The sequence below is a fragment of the Gossypium raimondii genome, chromosome 13 (genome assembly GCF_025698545.1).
Source record: "Gossypium raimondii isolate GPD5lz chromosome 13, ASM2569854v1, whole genome shotgun sequence".
Classification (NCBI taxonomy): domain Eukaryota; kingdom Viridiplantae; phylum Streptophyta; class Magnoliopsida; order Malvales; family Malvaceae; genus Gossypium; species Gossypium raimondii.
Window position 1 is genome coordinate 10,242,362 of NC_068577.1, and position 18,265 is coordinate 10,260,626.

At 34.7% G+C, this 18,265-nt stretch overlaps 1 protein-coding gene across 1 annotated transcript; it reads right to left on the bottom strand.

The window, feature by feature from the left end:
* Positions 1–604: 604 nt before the first annotated feature.
* LOC105784240 (RHOMBOID-like protein 3) lies at positions 605–1,707 on the bottom strand. The gene is made up of 4 exons (XM_052626997.1): positions 1,673–1,707; positions 1,119–1,434; positions 737–987; positions 605–635 (listed from the first exon to the last, which is right to left on the bottom strand). The coding sequence occupies exons 1-4, from the start codon at positions 1,705–1,707 to the stop codon at positions 605–607; spliced, it is 633 nt and encodes a 210-aa protein (XP_052482957.1).
* Positions 1,708–18,265: the final 16,558 nt, after the last annotated feature.

The following is an 18,265-nucleotide window of genomic DNA, read 5'->3' on the forward strand; positions in this document are numbered from 1 at the left end:
TTATTAGTGAATTGATGAGTAACATATAATAAATAGTTTTGAGAATCTTAATGCTTAATGTCTACTTAATTCCATTTTAATATATCATAAACAAGGTATTTATATGTTTAATATTGATTACTTGCAAAGGCAAAGCTTAATTCTCTAATAATTAAACTTTCATCCTTTAATGTCCAAAGAGACAAAGTTAGATTATAGATACGACCTCGTGGAAAGTAAATATTGATCTCAAGACACAAAATGCAAAGCCAAAACCTTTAGCTAAAACTATAGGGAAAAACTGAAAGATATTCTCGTATTTTCTTCAAGTAAAATCACTTATTATATATATTTAGACCAAGTGTGTATAAAATGTCAAATCACATAACAACAAAGTGAATAAAATAACTCAAGTCTAAAACTAACCATGTACGTATGTATGTATATATATACACATAGGCACGTAACAACACCAAGAAATTAACAAATGTAAAAATGTAAAGGAAACCGAAAAGAATCAATGAACGATATGTAATAAAGGTGCTTAGTTCCCACAGTGCCATTTTGATGTAGGAACACAGCTCAAGTAATGGCACCGGTGCAATGGTCATGTCCATTCTCTCCTCTAAACAAGATTACCAACCCCAATCGTGAAACTGTCATCATTCAAAAAGGAAAACAGAGGAGATTAAACAAACGGGACCAAAATTATAAACACGAGCTGCTAAACTAGTAATGTAGGGTTGAGAGAACTTACCCAAAAATGAGTAAAACCATAGCTATTACCAAAAATAGGTATTGGTATGCTTTATGCTTAGATGTTACACGAGCACCGGCAGGAAGATGTTTACGTCCCACCCACCCGAATTGGGGACGAAGTAGCAAAACGAACCCGAGGAGAAAATCGGTTAAGAAACCTCCAATATGCGTAAAGTTGTTAACGTGAGGAAGAATCCCCACTGCTAAGTTAATGACAATGATGACCGTGAGTGTGATCAGAGCTGCAGCCTACAAATTAAGGTAAAAAATCAATATCCTCTATTACTTTTCAAGCCACATGAAAAAAGAAATCACCTATAACTCTGGTTTCCCTTCATTGCATTTCTAAGTAGATAGGAACCCGAGGCAACTAATATTACCTTATTTGTATAGATAGTCCAATTAGTCAGCAGCTCCGACAACATTGCTCCAAGAAGGCCAAATAAAGCACCAGAGGCACCAACAAAAATGCTACGTTGAATGAAAAGAGACGATAGTACGCTACCATTGCAAAAGGGAACAGATAACGTACTGAATCCAAATTGTTGTTCAAGGCGAATTCCAATGAAGATCAAGCTCAACATGTTTGCAAGCAGATGAATAACACCAGCGTGCAGCCAGATGCAAGTGATAAGCCTCCACGCTTGATTGCCATGCACTACCTTGTCCCATTTTAAGGCTCCCAATTTTTCCAATCTGAAGGAGGAGGAGAAAGAACAGCAGAAAATTACACAACTCGCGATTATCAACGCATTTACATGGCATAATAAAAAAGGATTTGCATTAGACCATACAAAACAAAAATAAAGCTACAAATCAACTAACTTCATTAACCGGTTCTTGATTTCGGACAAAGTTCATTACCCAAATTAACAAAGCAACTAACTTAAGTTCCTATAAAACCATTAATCCTTAAATTAACAAAGCAACTAACTTCATTACCCAGTCCATGATTTCCAGACATGCCATTATTTAACGAAGCTCAAATTTGACTCAATAGATAGCTCGACCGAGTTCGAGTCTTTCTTCAAGTAGTTTGTAAGCACCTTTACACCCCTACTATAGACAAAGCAAACCATGACATTTCATATTGAGAATTCCTATTGCTGCTAAGTGAAGAAGGAAGAACAAATCTAATAATAACCTTAAATAGTATCAATCATATTAGACACAAATTTCCAATAGAATCAAAATAAATCACAGATTGATATATCATTTAGCATGATCCAAGGATAATCCTATAGAAGATCAATTGGGAACTACAGTTGAATCATCAAATAAGAACTTCCTACATGAACAACTTTTAAAAGATACCGTCAGTCCATATCTAAAACTTGCAAGCAATTTTTTTCCCGTTCTTTAGAATTGAAAGTTGCAAAAGGACCCTCAACTTCAATTCCAACCCAATTTCCCATCACATTAAAAAAACACAAAAACTAAACAAAATCTCAGAAAACCAGAGACAGCAAAAAGAAGTGAACAAACTCAAAGCATGATCAACATTATCGAAGCGGTGGTCTGTTTTTCCCTTTCCTCTAACAGGCATGGACATGGGTTTCTTACTTAGGCAGTCGATGTGGGTAGCAATGGTGTTAGAAGAAGAAGAAAGAGTCGAAATTAGAAAGATGGCTTCCAGCATTAACAACCGAATGAAGAATAAAAAAAGAATGAAGCTTACCCATCATTTGAAAGCAGAAATAGCAACGGCAGTAGCAGCCAAAAAGAAATGAAAAATAAACGGAGCATAAAAGCCAAAAAGAAATGAAAAATAAACGAAGTAACCGTCGAAAAATGGAAATGGAATTGCAACGTACCAGCAGCGGTTTCCAGTTCTGAACCAAAATGAAGCTTTCAAGAATGGAAATTTGAAGGAATGAAGGAAGGGAGAAGAATGGATGAAGGGAGCTTACTGGATGAAGGGAGAAGAATGCCTGAGAGCTTTAGGAAAATGTCTTACGGAGATTGAATCGGTAAGACAATTTCCCAAAAATTGTAAGGCATTTTCCCGTGTTTTGTAGTTGATTTTCCAAAAGGAAAATATTTTCCTCCAATCAAACACTAGAAAATGGGGAAAATCAATTCCGAAAAATATTTTCCCCTATCGAACAGACCCTAAATCATTTTTTGTTAACTCGTGAGTTTTTAGAAAATGGACTAAGATTTTTTCTAAGATATAATTTTTTTAAAAATGACTGTTTCATAAGCGTCGTTAGCTTACTGGGCCATTTCAGTGGCCAATGTAATCTTTCGAATTCGGGCCTAACGTCTAGAACGGGTTAGGAAGGTTACATTTGGTGGTATCAGGGCCTAGGGTTTCTAAAACTTGGTCTGTGGATTTTGAATGAGACTGCATGCATGTAATAGAAAAGGGATGTTTTCAAAAAAACCATGCCATATGTTTTTAAATTTTTTATTTTCTATAGGAAATTAAATCTAAGATTCTTGAAATTTTAGATGAACTATAATTGTTAGACTGTAAACACTCAAGAAATAGCTAATTCTTGTAATTTTGTTTGAAAACTATAGATATAATATTATAATTTAAACTTTCGAGAATATAATATGAACACTCAAGGTAGACGTGGTAGGGGCAAGCCGAGTAGGACTGCACCCGTTAAGCCACCCACTGTTCAGGGAGAAAACCTAATCCTTGAGGTGTTCGTAGAGAATTCTAACACCAATGGTGGCGAAGGCTATGAAAACAAAGATGATGTAGTGCCGTAGGCTATGTTGAGGTTTCTACAAAGGGTTGCTGGAGCCCTAACTGGATTGGGGAGTTGTAGGTTTGTTCCGGAGAGGCTTTGATTAAATAGGGCTCAAATATATAAAGGTGTTGCTAAAATGACTCGGATTGTGGTGGAGTATTGGATGGATTGGACGGAAAGGATTCTAGAGGATCTAGATTGTACTCCAGAACAAAAATTGAAGGGCACTATGTCCTTGTTAAGCTAAGAGACCTATTTTTGGTACCAATTTTTTGTAAGGGGTACACAAGCTTAATGTTTGACCTGGGAATATTTCCAGGAGGCTTTCCAAAAGAAGTATGTGGGAACTAGGTGATAACTCTTGAAAAGAGTTATATTTAAGGCTTCTAAATGGAATTAATTATTTTTAATTAAGTGCATACATCTGCTTTTTTAAGATAAATTTAGAACATTGCCTAAAAAATCTTGGATTACTCTATAATGGTCATCAATTATTACTTTTATTACTTAAGAAAGAAAAAGTTGTGGTTGTGGTTGGACATAGGTGCAAATAGAATAAGAGGATGCAGAAGGAAAATAAGGGAAGTGAAACAGTGCCGTGGCAAATGGTGAGATTGATTGCCAAAAGAATTTCCATGGCAATTCTAGGAAGATGACTCAGCACTCTATCCACGCCACCTCAGCTAGTTGTGCGTGTACCAAAAAACCAACCCAGAAAGAGGAATGAAAAATGTGTGTTGAGCTGGGACGGATCTACCTAATAAAAGAAGGAGAGAGAAGAAGAAAAGAGGATAATTAGCATGAGAAAGAGAATGGTGACAGTAGTTCTCTCTCTGTGCAAAGAAGAACTCCATTGGAGAATTCCAGAAAAAGAAAGGGTAGTAGCTACTGAGAGCAGAATATAGACGCGAAGAAGGGGAAGAGACATCTATCCTAGATTCATGTACAACGGGAAGATAAAAGAGAAGTTGGAGTGTGGCGAGAAATCCTGTATTTTCTGCCCTTTGTTTTCCTGATTTCTGTGATTCAAACTTATTTTAAGAATGTTGATGAATGATTTTATTTTGGTGTTAACTTTTCCACCCATGAACTAAATATTTTCTAGGTTGGCGTTATTTAGGTGAATGTTTTATCATCTTTAATGCTAATGATTTGAGATTGTCTATGTCACTGTTTCATTCATTTTATGCTTATTTTGAATACATGCATGCAAGCTCTAGACATAGTTGATTGTGTGTTGTGTTTTTTAGATGTATTTTTAATTCTGAAAAGGTTAAATATATTGAATCTTGAATCGTTGGATGCAAGTAAATACTCAACAGAATATTCGTAGCAGTCTAGACATAGATGTTGCAAGTTGTACAGAGAAGAACGTTGATTGTAGTTATAAAGAAAGAGTTTTGTAGACATACAGTAACTTAGATTTTTAGCTTAAGATCTACCTATCGAAAGAGGCAGGTTACAGTAGTTACTCTCTGAACAGTTGATTAGACAATATTTTTCCATGACATTATTTTGATATAAGCACTACACCTAAATAATTCTTGCCCTATTCATTCAAAAACAAAATTACTCTTGCTTTTCTATGTAATTTGACACTCCATTTTATTTTCCATATCAATTCTTTGTTTTTAGCATTTGATTTCATTAATTCATTATACAAACATCCTATTCAACTTGAGAGTATTTCCTGCTATTTAGTATCGTTAATAGGATTATAATAACTTACTCTATTGCTTACCAATTTCTAATCCCTATGGAGACGATACTTACTTATCACAATATTACATGAATGATGTGTACACTTACACAATTGCATTATTTATTTACACGTAATACTAGGTATGCAGAAGCCTGCAGACTCGAGTTTATCGAGTTGAATCAAGGAGATAAGACTATGGCAGAGTATTAGGCTAAATTCCTGAGGCTCAGCCATTATGCTCATGGTATGGTCGCCAAAAAATAAGATAAGTTTGTGAGGTTTGAAAATGGGTTTCTTTTCAACCTCAAAATTCAAGTTTCTCCACATTAGGAACAGGTGATTGAGACCCTAGTGGAGAAGGCCAAAATTGTTGAGGATAAAAAATAGGTGGAACACAAAAAATGAGACAAAGGTAAGGTCCTAGTTAAGAGAGATTCTGGTTCAACAGGCTTGAATACTCGTCCCATAAAATGAACCAGAAAGGGTATACCGTAGTAAGGGGTTGTTGTGGTTAATTTTGGGGATAAGATTTCCAGCTATACATACTGTGGTAAGTGCAACTTGGGCGAGTGTTGGAGGAAATTGGGTGCTTGTTTAAGATGCTGGTCGACTGAGCATAAGGTTAAGGATTTTCATCGTCAAGCCAACCAGGCGCAAGCTCCAGCCTAAACTCATAGAATGAGCCAGCTACTTCCAAAGGGTTGAGGTCAAAATAGGCCACAAATACTGTAGTTGTTGGATCGCTGGCTCGCCCCGTGGCACAGCGGAATAATAATTCTGGCGATCATTAAACATGGATCCATGTACGAGGAATGAGTTAGGTTAAGATAGGGTTGAATGCATACCTTCTGAAGCTAAAGAATGGCAAATAACGTTGTTGGTTGGATTCCTTTGGACGATATACCTTCTGAAACTGAAGAATGGCAAATAATGTTGTTGGTTAGATTCCTTTGGACGATGTTAATCCTAACCACAAAAAAGTGTCTTGGCCTCTACATAGTCCACCCAATCAAGCACAAACAACAGAAAACTATTTTGAACTTTTCAAAGAGTATCCAAACCTTTTGGCTGCTAGAGCTAGTTTGATTTTTGTTACTCACTCTTACACCTCTGGGATTGTATTCCTTTATTAATATCATGTATATTAAAAAACAAAATAATTCTCTTTTTTCTTTTCGAGAAAATCATGGAAGATATTAAAATTATATTCTTTCCAAAAGAATACTAACTTCCATAAATATTAACTATGGGAAAGTAGTTGTGAATCATGTCCACCAAGAAATACTATTCGCCAGGCAATACTGTTAGCCAGGCTATACTTATACGCCAAGGATAAGAATCTACCATTGTCGTATGGAGGAGGGTATACACCTATTATTTTGCGTGAAGTCTGTTTACTTTAACCATAAGGTGTGACACTATAGGTTCTTGTAACAATGGTACTAATACTAAAACATTTCTAATGTTACAAGCAATGAGTGACATCTACCAATGCATCATTGCTACCCAAGTTCCAAGAAGTCGTGATTCAGCATAAACTTTCTGTGATAAAATCTCCGTATTATATCCTTTTATCCTTTATATTTAGATTGAACACAAGTCGTGGTATAGTGACACTTGTGAAGTTCAATCTCATATTTCTTGATATTCTGAGTAGTCTATGTTAAACAAATAAGTGTGATATCTCATACCAACTAATTTGAGCATGGTCATGCATTTCTAGTCTTACTTCATCAAGTGGCCCAAGATATTACTCTCATTAAGAAAGAGGGATAAATCCTATCTTGATAAATCATACCCGACTGTTGGATCACTGGTACCCCCCGTGGCATAGCAAAAAAAATATTTCGTCGATCATCAACCATTGATCCATGTACGAGGAATGAATCGGGTTGAAATAGAGTTGAAAATATGCATTCTTTACTAAAAACGTTGAAAGGATGTTGCTAATTCGATGTCGATTCCAAGCCACAATGAAAACATCCAGGCCTCTACGTAGTCCACCCCGTAAAAAAAGAACAACCACTTTCCCTTGAACTTTTTAGAGAGAATTAAAAATGGTTGCTAGAACTTCTCAATTATTAAGTTAGTAACCTTAACACACTAAGGGATTATCATCCTTTTTCCTCTTTGATATCACATATTAAAAAGGAAAACTAGGATTATTCCCTTATTAATAGAGAAGGCAAATGGAAAGTTAGAACAATAAATTATATTCTATCCAAAAGAATATTAATTTCCATGCCTTTTATATTTTGATCAAAATTAATTAATATAATTGTTTATATTAATAAATTTGGTAAAATATATACAATTAATATTTTATATAAATCAAATTCATATATTAATTTTTTTTATGTTCTCTATTTGTATACAACAAGTTTGTACATATAATGTGTTTAATATTTAACTATCAAATTAAATTAACTCAACAATTAATTTAATTCATGTGTAAACTAAATACAATACCATATGTATTTGGATTCTCTTCGTTTTAACTATAGGGTGTGACCTTGTAGGCTCTTGTAACATTGGTAGTAATACTAGAACATTTCTAACATTACAAGCAATGAGTGGCATCTAGCAATGCATCATTGTCATCTAAGTTAGAAGAAGTCATATATTATATCCTCTTATCCTTAATATCTAGATTGGATAGAAGTCATGAAATAGTCACACTTGTATAGTCCAATCTCATATTTCTTGATTTTCTGAGTAGATTACAATAAACAAATAAGTTTGATATCTATCTCGTGTGAATATGATATGCAAATTGTGCAAGTGTACATGTTGAATCAAGTAATAAAGTGATAAGTGAGATCTTCTCCACATGGACCGAATTAGGTATAGAAATGGTTAAGTTATTATAATGATTAATGTTATGGCAAAACCGAGTTAAGTACACAATGATAAATTAAAATAATAAGGATGAGTGTGAAATGTACACTTACTAATATAGGAAAATGCTAAGGCAAAGCAAGAGTAAAAATGCAATGGCAATTATGAGAATAATTACGTGAATAAAATGCGAGCAAATAAATAAATAACTAAGAATATTATGACAAAAATGTTGCAGCAACGGATTAAAGGTCTACGATATTGATTTGGAAGGTTGGGACTACTAAGAATTTGCCTTAATTTCAGTACTGCCTCGGCATAATCGTACTTAACCTATTGCTCAAAAGAGACCTAAAGTGACCTGCTTCTTTCGAGAGCAAGGTCTCAAGTTACCTGGCCTGTGTCTATAAGCCTTATCACAGTACCCTACATTGTTTTGTCTTCATTCTATACAAATGTTGCTCTATGTTTAAAGTCTGCTGCATGTATTCCTTCGAATACTCACTTGTATCATTCAATTTCAGTCCAACTAATCCAACCTTTTCAAAATTTGATTCAGTTTATCGATATGTTGCACATTCATCTATGTCTAGATAATGTACGCATACATTTAGAAAATAAAAACAACTGAATGAAACAGTAGATTAAATAAAATATTGGAGCGATGAAAATGTGCAAGTGTACACAATCGCGACAAGTAATAAAGTGACAAGTAAATGTCGAGTTATCGTACCCACAGGGACTGTAAAAAATAATATTTATGAAATTAATGTTAAAACACTTTGGTGATGGAAAATATTTTGGTTTAAAGATGATTAAAAACTAAGGATTAAAAACTAAGTAAAAAAAATTAAAAATAAAAAGGTTCTAATGCACGATTTCAAATAAGGCTTAATCAAGATGATATAATTGTGTTGGAAATTACATTCCTTTAACTTAGAATTATTAAACTTATGTTTATACTACTACGAACAAATTCACGACAACTCGGTAATTTGCTAACTACTGCTCATACATACTTATTAAATTAATCAATCTCTTGAACATATCCCTATGTCAATTGAAATAATTAACTCGATTTAATAAGCACATAAAAGACTATTTGATGTAACAGAGTATTTCTACCTTGAAACAGTTTAATCACAATAATCTTGCAAGTTATGCAACGCATATGTATCGCCAAATACAATACTAAATTAACTTCAGCTACCTTAGAAGAATAAACCTGCACTGATTAAGTATTTTTTTGACTAATTACAATTTCAATACGATTTAATAATTAATTCATTAGTTATCTAACAATTAATATTGCAAGAATAACTTAGGCATGATTTTACTTAATCAAGCATCTTACCGAGGCCCATAACAGCACAAACAGAATTTCAATAATTCAAGCAGGCAATATATAATCAACCCAACACGCATTAAATTTAAGCTAGATTGATTAAAATAACCATTTCAATAACATAAATATTCATAAACATGTTTGTCAAAACAACAATGAAATTTAAAGAGATAGGGAACAAGAAGCAAATCAAGTGTTTCTCCGTGGCTTGATTGATTTCTCCGTTCTTTGTTCTCCGTTGTCCTCGGCTATCAAGGTGGATTATGACCACTTTAATTGCTGCTCAATAATGGATGATGAGGACCTCTTTCTCAAGAAAAGAAATCCGCACTTGAACAAAAGGGAAAATGGGAAGGAAAAGTTGAGAGAAAGTGAAAGAGAAAAAGAGAGAATGAGAGTGTGAGGGATCATTTGAATGATCATTAAGGGTGGCTTTTATAGTTGATTGTGGCTGCTAAAAATAGAAAATTTCATAAGCCAACGAGACCCCCCTTGGCTGGCCACACACATGGCAAAGTTGAGAGATTCAACTTTGCTAAAAATAGCCTGGGGAAAATCCATAAAGCCACATTTTTTGGAGGGGTTTGAATGCAAGGTTGAAAGTTCTTCAAGGGCATCTTTGAAAGCTTATTTAGTCAGCTAAAATGCTTATTTGGGTCAGCATATGGACGGTTCTGGGAAGCCCAATTGGTGGCTGGTTCGGTTCACTAGATTCGGTTCAACCAATGCGGTTCAACTGGACCCTTTTTTCTATATTTAATTAATAATAATTTATTTAGCCCAAATTAAATTGGGAATAAATTAAAATTAATTATATTATGAATTAACACATATTTTTGGACCTTCTTAGGCTGGAAATAAAGTTGCCTCGATGCTTCAAATTGCTTCTTGGTTTTATTCTTCGAGCATTGTCTGCCGAGCCAATTTTTGCCCTTTGTCCTAATATGTTGAAAATAGTCAAATTAATGAAAATTAACCATAAAATTAATTAAAATTCATCATGTTCATATTTTTAACATAATTTAATTATTTTATAATATTTAATTATTTTTTCGCAAGAATTTAACCGAAATAGCATGATTTTAAGTTTCAAAGGGCATGTAAAAACACATAAATTTTCATGTTTCCACACCCCCAAACTTAATTCATTGCTCGTCCCGAGTAATGCACAAATTTGAAAAGAATTTTCTCGGAAACACCTTTTGATAAACTCCTTCAGAACAACATTCTTCCCAAAATCATGAAATCAATATACTTATGCTCAAAAACAAGAAATTTGATAATTATGCTACTCAAGTATATATATCGTTCAAATTAATCTCAACAATTACTACAATAGCAAAATTAGACTAAATGTTTCTTAATAAAAACATGTTAATCCCTACCAATTTTATTTTAATCCCTTATTCAAAATTAAACTGCAATCATTAAGCTTAACTGATGTCTTCATATGTTGAACAGAGCAATTTCTCTCCACTAATGTAGGTACCATTGGAACTTTGAATCAATAGGTCTTTAATAAGGTTGTAACATGGCTGGGATTAGGGGTAGGTAAAAGATATATAATTTTAGGTTTAAAAAAAACCCTAGACTCAGCTTTTATCGGACCTTTCGAAATAATTACCTTCAATACGTCAACTTTTCTTTCCTTTTCACATGCTCTTTAGTGCAATTTATTTCAAGTACATATGCTTTTTTTTCTGAGTATTTTACTGCGTGTACTACAATATTTAGAGCATTTCATACTTCTTTGCAACTCCCCCAAAATTATTTTCAAAGAATACTCTGAATAGTACTGAGTCTAGTGTTTGGGACATTTTTAAGATAATTAAGAAAAGTATGGCTAACTGAGAAAGGGTTCAAATAAAATTAGGCCATAAAGTCTCAAAGTTAGGTTTCAAAAGATAAAAAATTCATCATGGTTGGCTTAAAAGCTCAAACGGTCCAAACAACAGTTGCCTAAATCATTTTCAACATTCCATGCTTCCTAGGATTTCGCCTCAAGAAACTACTAAGTCAATTCTAAAGACTTAAACTTCCATGCATGCCTAATTGTCCTAAAGAACTAAAATTTTATGGTATGATTTGCATGCTTTATTAGAAATACATTTCATGTCATTATTAAGCTAACATAACAATTTATTGAAATAATCAAACTTTATTCATACTTAAATTTAGAAATAATCATACTTAACAAAATTCAAATTTATTGAACAAAAATATATCATATTCATAATTAAAAGAAAAATTTTATTTTGAGTAGAAATAATTTCAATTTTCTGTCCCCCCAACTTAAAATGAACAATATCCTCATTGTTTAAAGTGAATAGATACTATACACTAGGTAGGATTCCAAAAAAGAGGAGGTGATTCAATTTGACTGCTTAAGTACCAAGCTCTTCCTAGATCCAATCCTAAACATGTATATACCTATTGTCACACTTTAGACTTTACTACTTGTCCATATTTACTTTTGATTCCCATCTATTATTTTATTGTGCGTAAATAAAAATTCCTAATTAATCCTAATTTAAGCTAAGTTGATAAAAATTAATATATAAATTATAAATAATATAATTATATATTAAAGTTTATCAAGTTATTATTAATAATAAAGATATTTATTCCAGATGTTTTTAAAAATATTCACAAAGAAAGGCACCTAGTTTTTTTAGGAAAAGAGCGACTAAATTTTAAAATAATTCAATTAAGTCCCTAGACTTAATGAAAATTTAAAATTGAGTTGCAAATTAAAACTTGGATCAAAATTGACCCTTTTATTTGAAACTAAAAATTTATTTTTCCATCTAGGGGATAATTTCTTGGAAAATTATGTCAAAATAAATTCCCAGGAAAGATTGGAGGGGTCACAAATGGTCCCGCTTAAGTTCCAATCTCCTAGATAGAATTTATTTAAACATAATTTAGCCGAAAATATACCCTAAATCATTTATTCAAAAAGAAAAAACAAAAAATTAAGTATCTGATAAAATGAACGCGATTTTATCCCGTTCAATTTTATCTCCCCAATAATGTTTCAAGCGCTGAGCATTAACTCGAAAATTACCTCCCTTATCTTGGAGTTCAACAACTTTGTATGGATAGACTTGGTGAACCGTAAATGGACCGGACCAACTTGATTTTAGCTTTCTTAGAAAAAACTTCAATCTGGAATTGAACAACAAGACTTGCTGACCTGCTTCAAATTCTCGAACACGAATGTGATTGTCATGCCATTTCTTGAGTCTTTCTTCAAGTAATTTGGCATTTTCATATGAGAACATTTGGAACTCTTCTAACTCATTGAGTTGGAGCATCCGTTTCTCTTTCGCGAGCTTAGGATCCAAATTAAGCAGTTGAAGAGCCCAGTAAGCTTTGTGCGCTAGCTCCAATGGTAGATGGCAGGCTTTCCCAAAGACCAACCTATAGGGTGACATCCCTAACGATGTCTTGTATGCTATTCTGTAAGCCCATAAAGAATCATCTAATCTTGTGGACCAATCTCGTCGGTTCAGGCAGACTACCTTCTCAAGTATGCCTTTGATCTCCTTATTTGCCAGTTCAGCTTGCCCATTTGTTTGCGGATGGTAAGCTATCACAACCTTGTGTTTCACTCCGTGCTTGTCTAATAACCATTTTAACCACTTGTTCATAAAGTGGGATCCTTCATCTCTGATGATAGCTCTTGGGGTTCCAAACCTTGTGAACATACGCTTTTGCAGAAACTTCATCACAACCTTAGCATCGTTTGTCGGATATGCCTTAGCCTCGACCCACTTAGACACATAGTTTATTGCTACTAGTATGTACTTGTGACCGCAAGACGGGGGAAAAGGACCAAGAAAGTCAATACCCCATACATCGAACAACTCTACCTCAATGATGTATGTTCGAGGCATCTCATTTCTGTTGGTAACATTTCTAACCCTTTGACATCGATCACAGCTCCTCACGTAAGCATATGCATCCTTGAATAGTGTTGGCCTAAAGAATCCGGCTTGTAATAATTTGGCCGTTGTACGTGTACCTCCGAAGTGTCCCCCATTTGGAGCTGAGTGACAATGGTATAAACTCTTCGATATTTCATCTTCTACCACGCATCTCCTGATCATCTGATCTGCAGACTTTTTAAACACATATGGCTCTTCCCAGAAATAATACTTCACATCATGAAGAAATTTTTCCTTTTTTGACACGTCTTATCAATTGGCATCAAACCACAAGCTAAATAGTTAGCAATATCAGTAAACCAAGGGGTATTATGGACATGATTTTCTTTCAGGATATGTTCGTCTGGAAACGTCTCCTAAATTTGTATAAGAGGAGAATTTCCTTTTTGTGGCTCCAATCTGGACAAGTGATCTACTACTTGATTTTTGACTCCCTTTCGATCTTGAATTTTTAGATCGAACTCTTGAAGTACAAGTACACATCGGATCAGCCTTGGCTTAGCGATTTTCTTCGTAAGTAAATACTTAATTGCCGAGTGGTCCGTATAGACATTCACTTTGGTACCTACCAAATAAGATCAAAACTTATCAAAAGCAAACACAATAGCAAGTAACTCTTTTTCTGTTACCGTATAATTCAGTTGAGCTCCTGTTAGGGTTCGACTTGCGTAGTAGATGGGATGAAAAACTTTGTTCCTTCGTTGGCCCAAGACAGCTCCAATTGCGAAGTCACTTGCGTCACACATCAATTCGAATGGCAACTCCCAGTCTGGTGTGACGATTATGGGTGCCGTGACTAATCAACTCTTCGAATCGTTGAAGGCTTTTAATCATTCCTCATCAAACTTGAATATAGAGTCCTTCTCCAATAATTTGCATAAAGGTTTAGCAACTTTTGAGAAGTCCTTGATAAATCTTCGATAAACACTGACGTGGCCCAAAAAGCTCCTAACACCCTTTACAGATGTTGGAGGTGAGAGTTTCTCAATAATATCTACCTTTGCTTTGTCTACCTCGATCCTATATCTCGTTATCTGATGCCATAGAACAACCCCTTCTCGTACCATAAAATGACACTTTTCCCAGTTGAGTACGAGATTCATTTCTTCGCATCGTCTTAGTACCTTAGTTAGACTGGCTAAGCAATCATCGTAAGTATCTCCGAATACTAAAAAATCATCCATAAAAACTTCTAAATATTTCTCAACCATGTTAGTAAAAATAGACATCATACATATTTGAAATGTAGCTGGTGCATTACATAAACCAAATGGCATGCGTCTAAATGCAAATGTACCATACGGGCAGGTGAATGTCATTTTGTGTTGATCTTTCGGTGCTACTGTAATCTGATTTTACCCTGAGCATCCATCGAGAAAATAGTAGTAATCTCGTCTTGCGAGTCTATCCAGCATCTGGTCCAAGAACGGAAAAGGAAAGTGATCTTTCCTAGTCGCCTTGTTCAGCTTCCAGTAATCGATGTAGATTGTCCATCCCGTAACCATTCTAGTCGGTATCAACTCGTTGTTCTCGTTCTCTACGACCGTGATACCTCCTTTTTTTGGCACGCACTGGACCAGGCTTACCCATGAATTGTCTGAGATGGGATAGATGATACCCTTATCTAACCAATCGATGATCTCTTTTTTTACTACGTTCTTCATGATGGGGTTCAATCTCCGTTTCCATCGATCGTCCCTTTTTTTTCATCTTCCAGGATAAACTTGTGCATGCATACAGATGGACTAATACCGCGAATATCGAATATGGTCTATCCAAAGGCCTTCTTGAATTGTTTTAGAACTAAGATAAGTTTCTCTTCTTGATTAGTGGTCAATTCTACTAAAACAATCATAGGCAAAGTAGAAGCGTTACCTAAATAAACGTATTTTAAATGAGAAGGTAATACATTGAGTTCTAATTTAGGTGGCTCCTCGATCGACGCTTTTGGTTGGGTAGTATAGTCCCTCTTTTCTAACTCCCAAGATTCAAAACCAGATTGCGGATTAAATCCCCTTTGATTAGCTTCTAGCAAAGCTAAGTATTCATCCTTCTCTTCATCATTTGGAGGATCCGATGTCAAAATTCTTTCCAGTGGGTCCTCAACACAGTTGAGTTCCTTCTCCACTATTAAATCCTCTAAATCAGGCACTGTAGAGCAATCATCCATTGTGTCAGGAAATCGCATAGACTTAAAGATGTTAAATGTTACCTGATCATCCTGAACACGCATAGTGAGCTCGCCCTTCTGTACATCAATAAAGGTCCTTCTAGTTGCTAGGAACGGCCTTCCTAGGATGATTGGTACTTTTTTGTCTACTTCAAAATCTAGAATTACAAAGTCAACAGGAAAGATAAACTTATCTACACGTACCAATACGTCCTCGATTTTTCCTTTTGGATGTGCTAAGGATCGATCTGCTAGTTGAAGCGTAACTGTAGTTAGTCTAACATCTCCTATCCCCAACTTCCTGAATATTGACATAGGCATCAAGTTGATACTTGCACCTAAGTCACATAATGCCTTACCACAATATGTTGCTCCAATGTTGCAGGGAATGGTAAAACATCCAGGATCCTTCAATTTTGGGGGTAGTTTGTCTTGAAGATATGCACTGCATTCCTTCGTCAGAACTACCGTCTCAAATTCTCCAAGTTTTCATTTCTTAGACAAGATATCTTTCATGAACTTGACATAATTCGGTATTTGCTCAAGTGCCTCAACCAACAGGATGTTGATGTGAAGTTGCTTGAGTACGTCAAGGAACATCTTGAATTGAATCTCCTGCTTCTGTTTCTGAAGTCTTTGAGGCTAGGGTGGTAGAGGTTTCATTACTGGGACTGATTCTGGTTGATTCATCTTCGGCAATTCTGCATCTAATGACGTTGTTAGTTGATCAAAATTAGCTGGTCCTAAGGTTACTTTGTCGGGTTTTGCAGATTCTAGTTCTGGTGAAACTGGAATTTCAACACTTGGTCAAACTTCTTCTGAATCTTGAGTATCGGCTGGCTCCTTTTCAATTTCGACAGTGTTGGGCTCTATTATCTTTCCACTCCTCAATGTCAACGCTTTACAATGTTCCTTCCCTAAATTTCTCAGATTCTCCGTGTCACTAGGTAGAGTACCTTGTGGTCGGTTCCTGAGTTCAGTAGCAAACTGGCCCACTTGATTTTCCAAATTACTTAGAGTGGCGTCATTTTTCGCCATGTACGCCTTCAATAGATTCTCTAAGCTATTGGATGGTTCCACTTGGGTTAGTTTTTGAACTTGTTGGGGGAAACTAGGCGGCTGAGTTGGTCTAGGTAGGCCGTAAGTGTTACTGGTTCCAACCCCTTGGTTACTCTAGGAAAAATTCGGGTGATTTCGCCAAGATGAGTTATAAAAGTTGGATTGCAGTCCTTGCCTCCCTCGATTTTGGTTCTGGTTACCCATGTAATATACAGATTCGGGGTTCGATGGACATTCTTCAAACAAATGTCCTCCCCCACAATACACATAAGCTGTATTCTCAAATTGGTTAACTGGTTGGGCTGCAAAGTTGTTAGACCCATTACTGGTAAGATTCTTAAGCATTGAGGATATTGAAGATACCTGAGATGCGAATGAAGTGAGAGCATCCACTTCATGTATTCTAGTGACTCGTCTTCCTGACACTGTTCGATTGGTTGGCCATTGATAATTGTTGCTGGCAATCCTCTCAATAATTTCGTAAGCCTTATTATAAGACTTGGAAAGGAGAGCACCATTAGCAGAGGCGTCCACTACCATCCTCATGTGAGCGTTGAGACCATTATAGAATGAAACACCCCTTACCCAAGACCGTTTTCGGAGTCGACCATGAGGTGTTACTTGACTTAACTTAAAAGTTCGGGGCATAAAATTTTACTTTTAAAATTAATTTCACTATTCACAACAAATTTGTCCACCTTAGTAGCAGTTACTAAATTAATTATAACTCGAGCTACGAAACTCAAAATTTAGATCCATAAATTTTCCCTAAAACTAAACTTATATATCTTTTTAGAATAAAATTTTCAGAATTTTTCGTTCATCCAATTAGTACAGTTTATTAGTTAAAGTCTCCCCTGTTTCACTGATTGACTGTCCTAACCGCTTGTCACTAAAATTTAATTATCTCATTGTACAGACTTCATATTGTGTTATAACTTATTTAAACTGAAAATAGACTCAATAAGTAATCTAGACATATAAATTACAACTTATAAATATTTTTGTACAATTTTTAATGATTTTCCAAAGTCAGAATAGGGGATTCCGAAAACCACTTTGACCTTGTCTAACTAAAATGAAAATATATCAGAATACATAATTCCTTTGTCTACACTATTATTTTTCTATGAAAATAGACTCAATAAGATTTAATTATATATCTCATTCACCCTCTAATTCATTTTATACTATCCTTGGTGATTTTTCAAATTCACGTCACTACTACTTTCTCAAAACTGATTCACTACCAATTTTTACTTTTTCATGATTTCTAGGCATAATTTATCACCTAGACTGTTATAACAACAAACACCTTCATACTTAGCCATTTTAATAACTATTCATCATCAAATATTTACATATCATCTTTTGGTCATAATTTAAGAATATACAATCGAAATAACTAAGTCCCTATAAATGCCATAGCTCGAAACATTTATCGTCTTAAAATACCGAGTTGTGGTGGTTGATAGTGTGAACGCTCTTCGACGTCTTCAAGATCCCGACTATGCTTGATAATACTATATGAAAGAAAAATAAATAAAAGAAGTAAGCATAAAACTTAGTAAGTTTACAAGTAAATAAATAACAACATTTATCATAAAGCATCATACTCATAAATTTTCATCAAGCACTAGGATCTTTACTTTCTTCTTTACTTGCTCACTTACTTGTTTACTTACTTGCTTGCTTAAATAACTCGTGATTATAACTTACTCTTCACTTACTGAAATTCTTTTTCTCAACTGATAACTG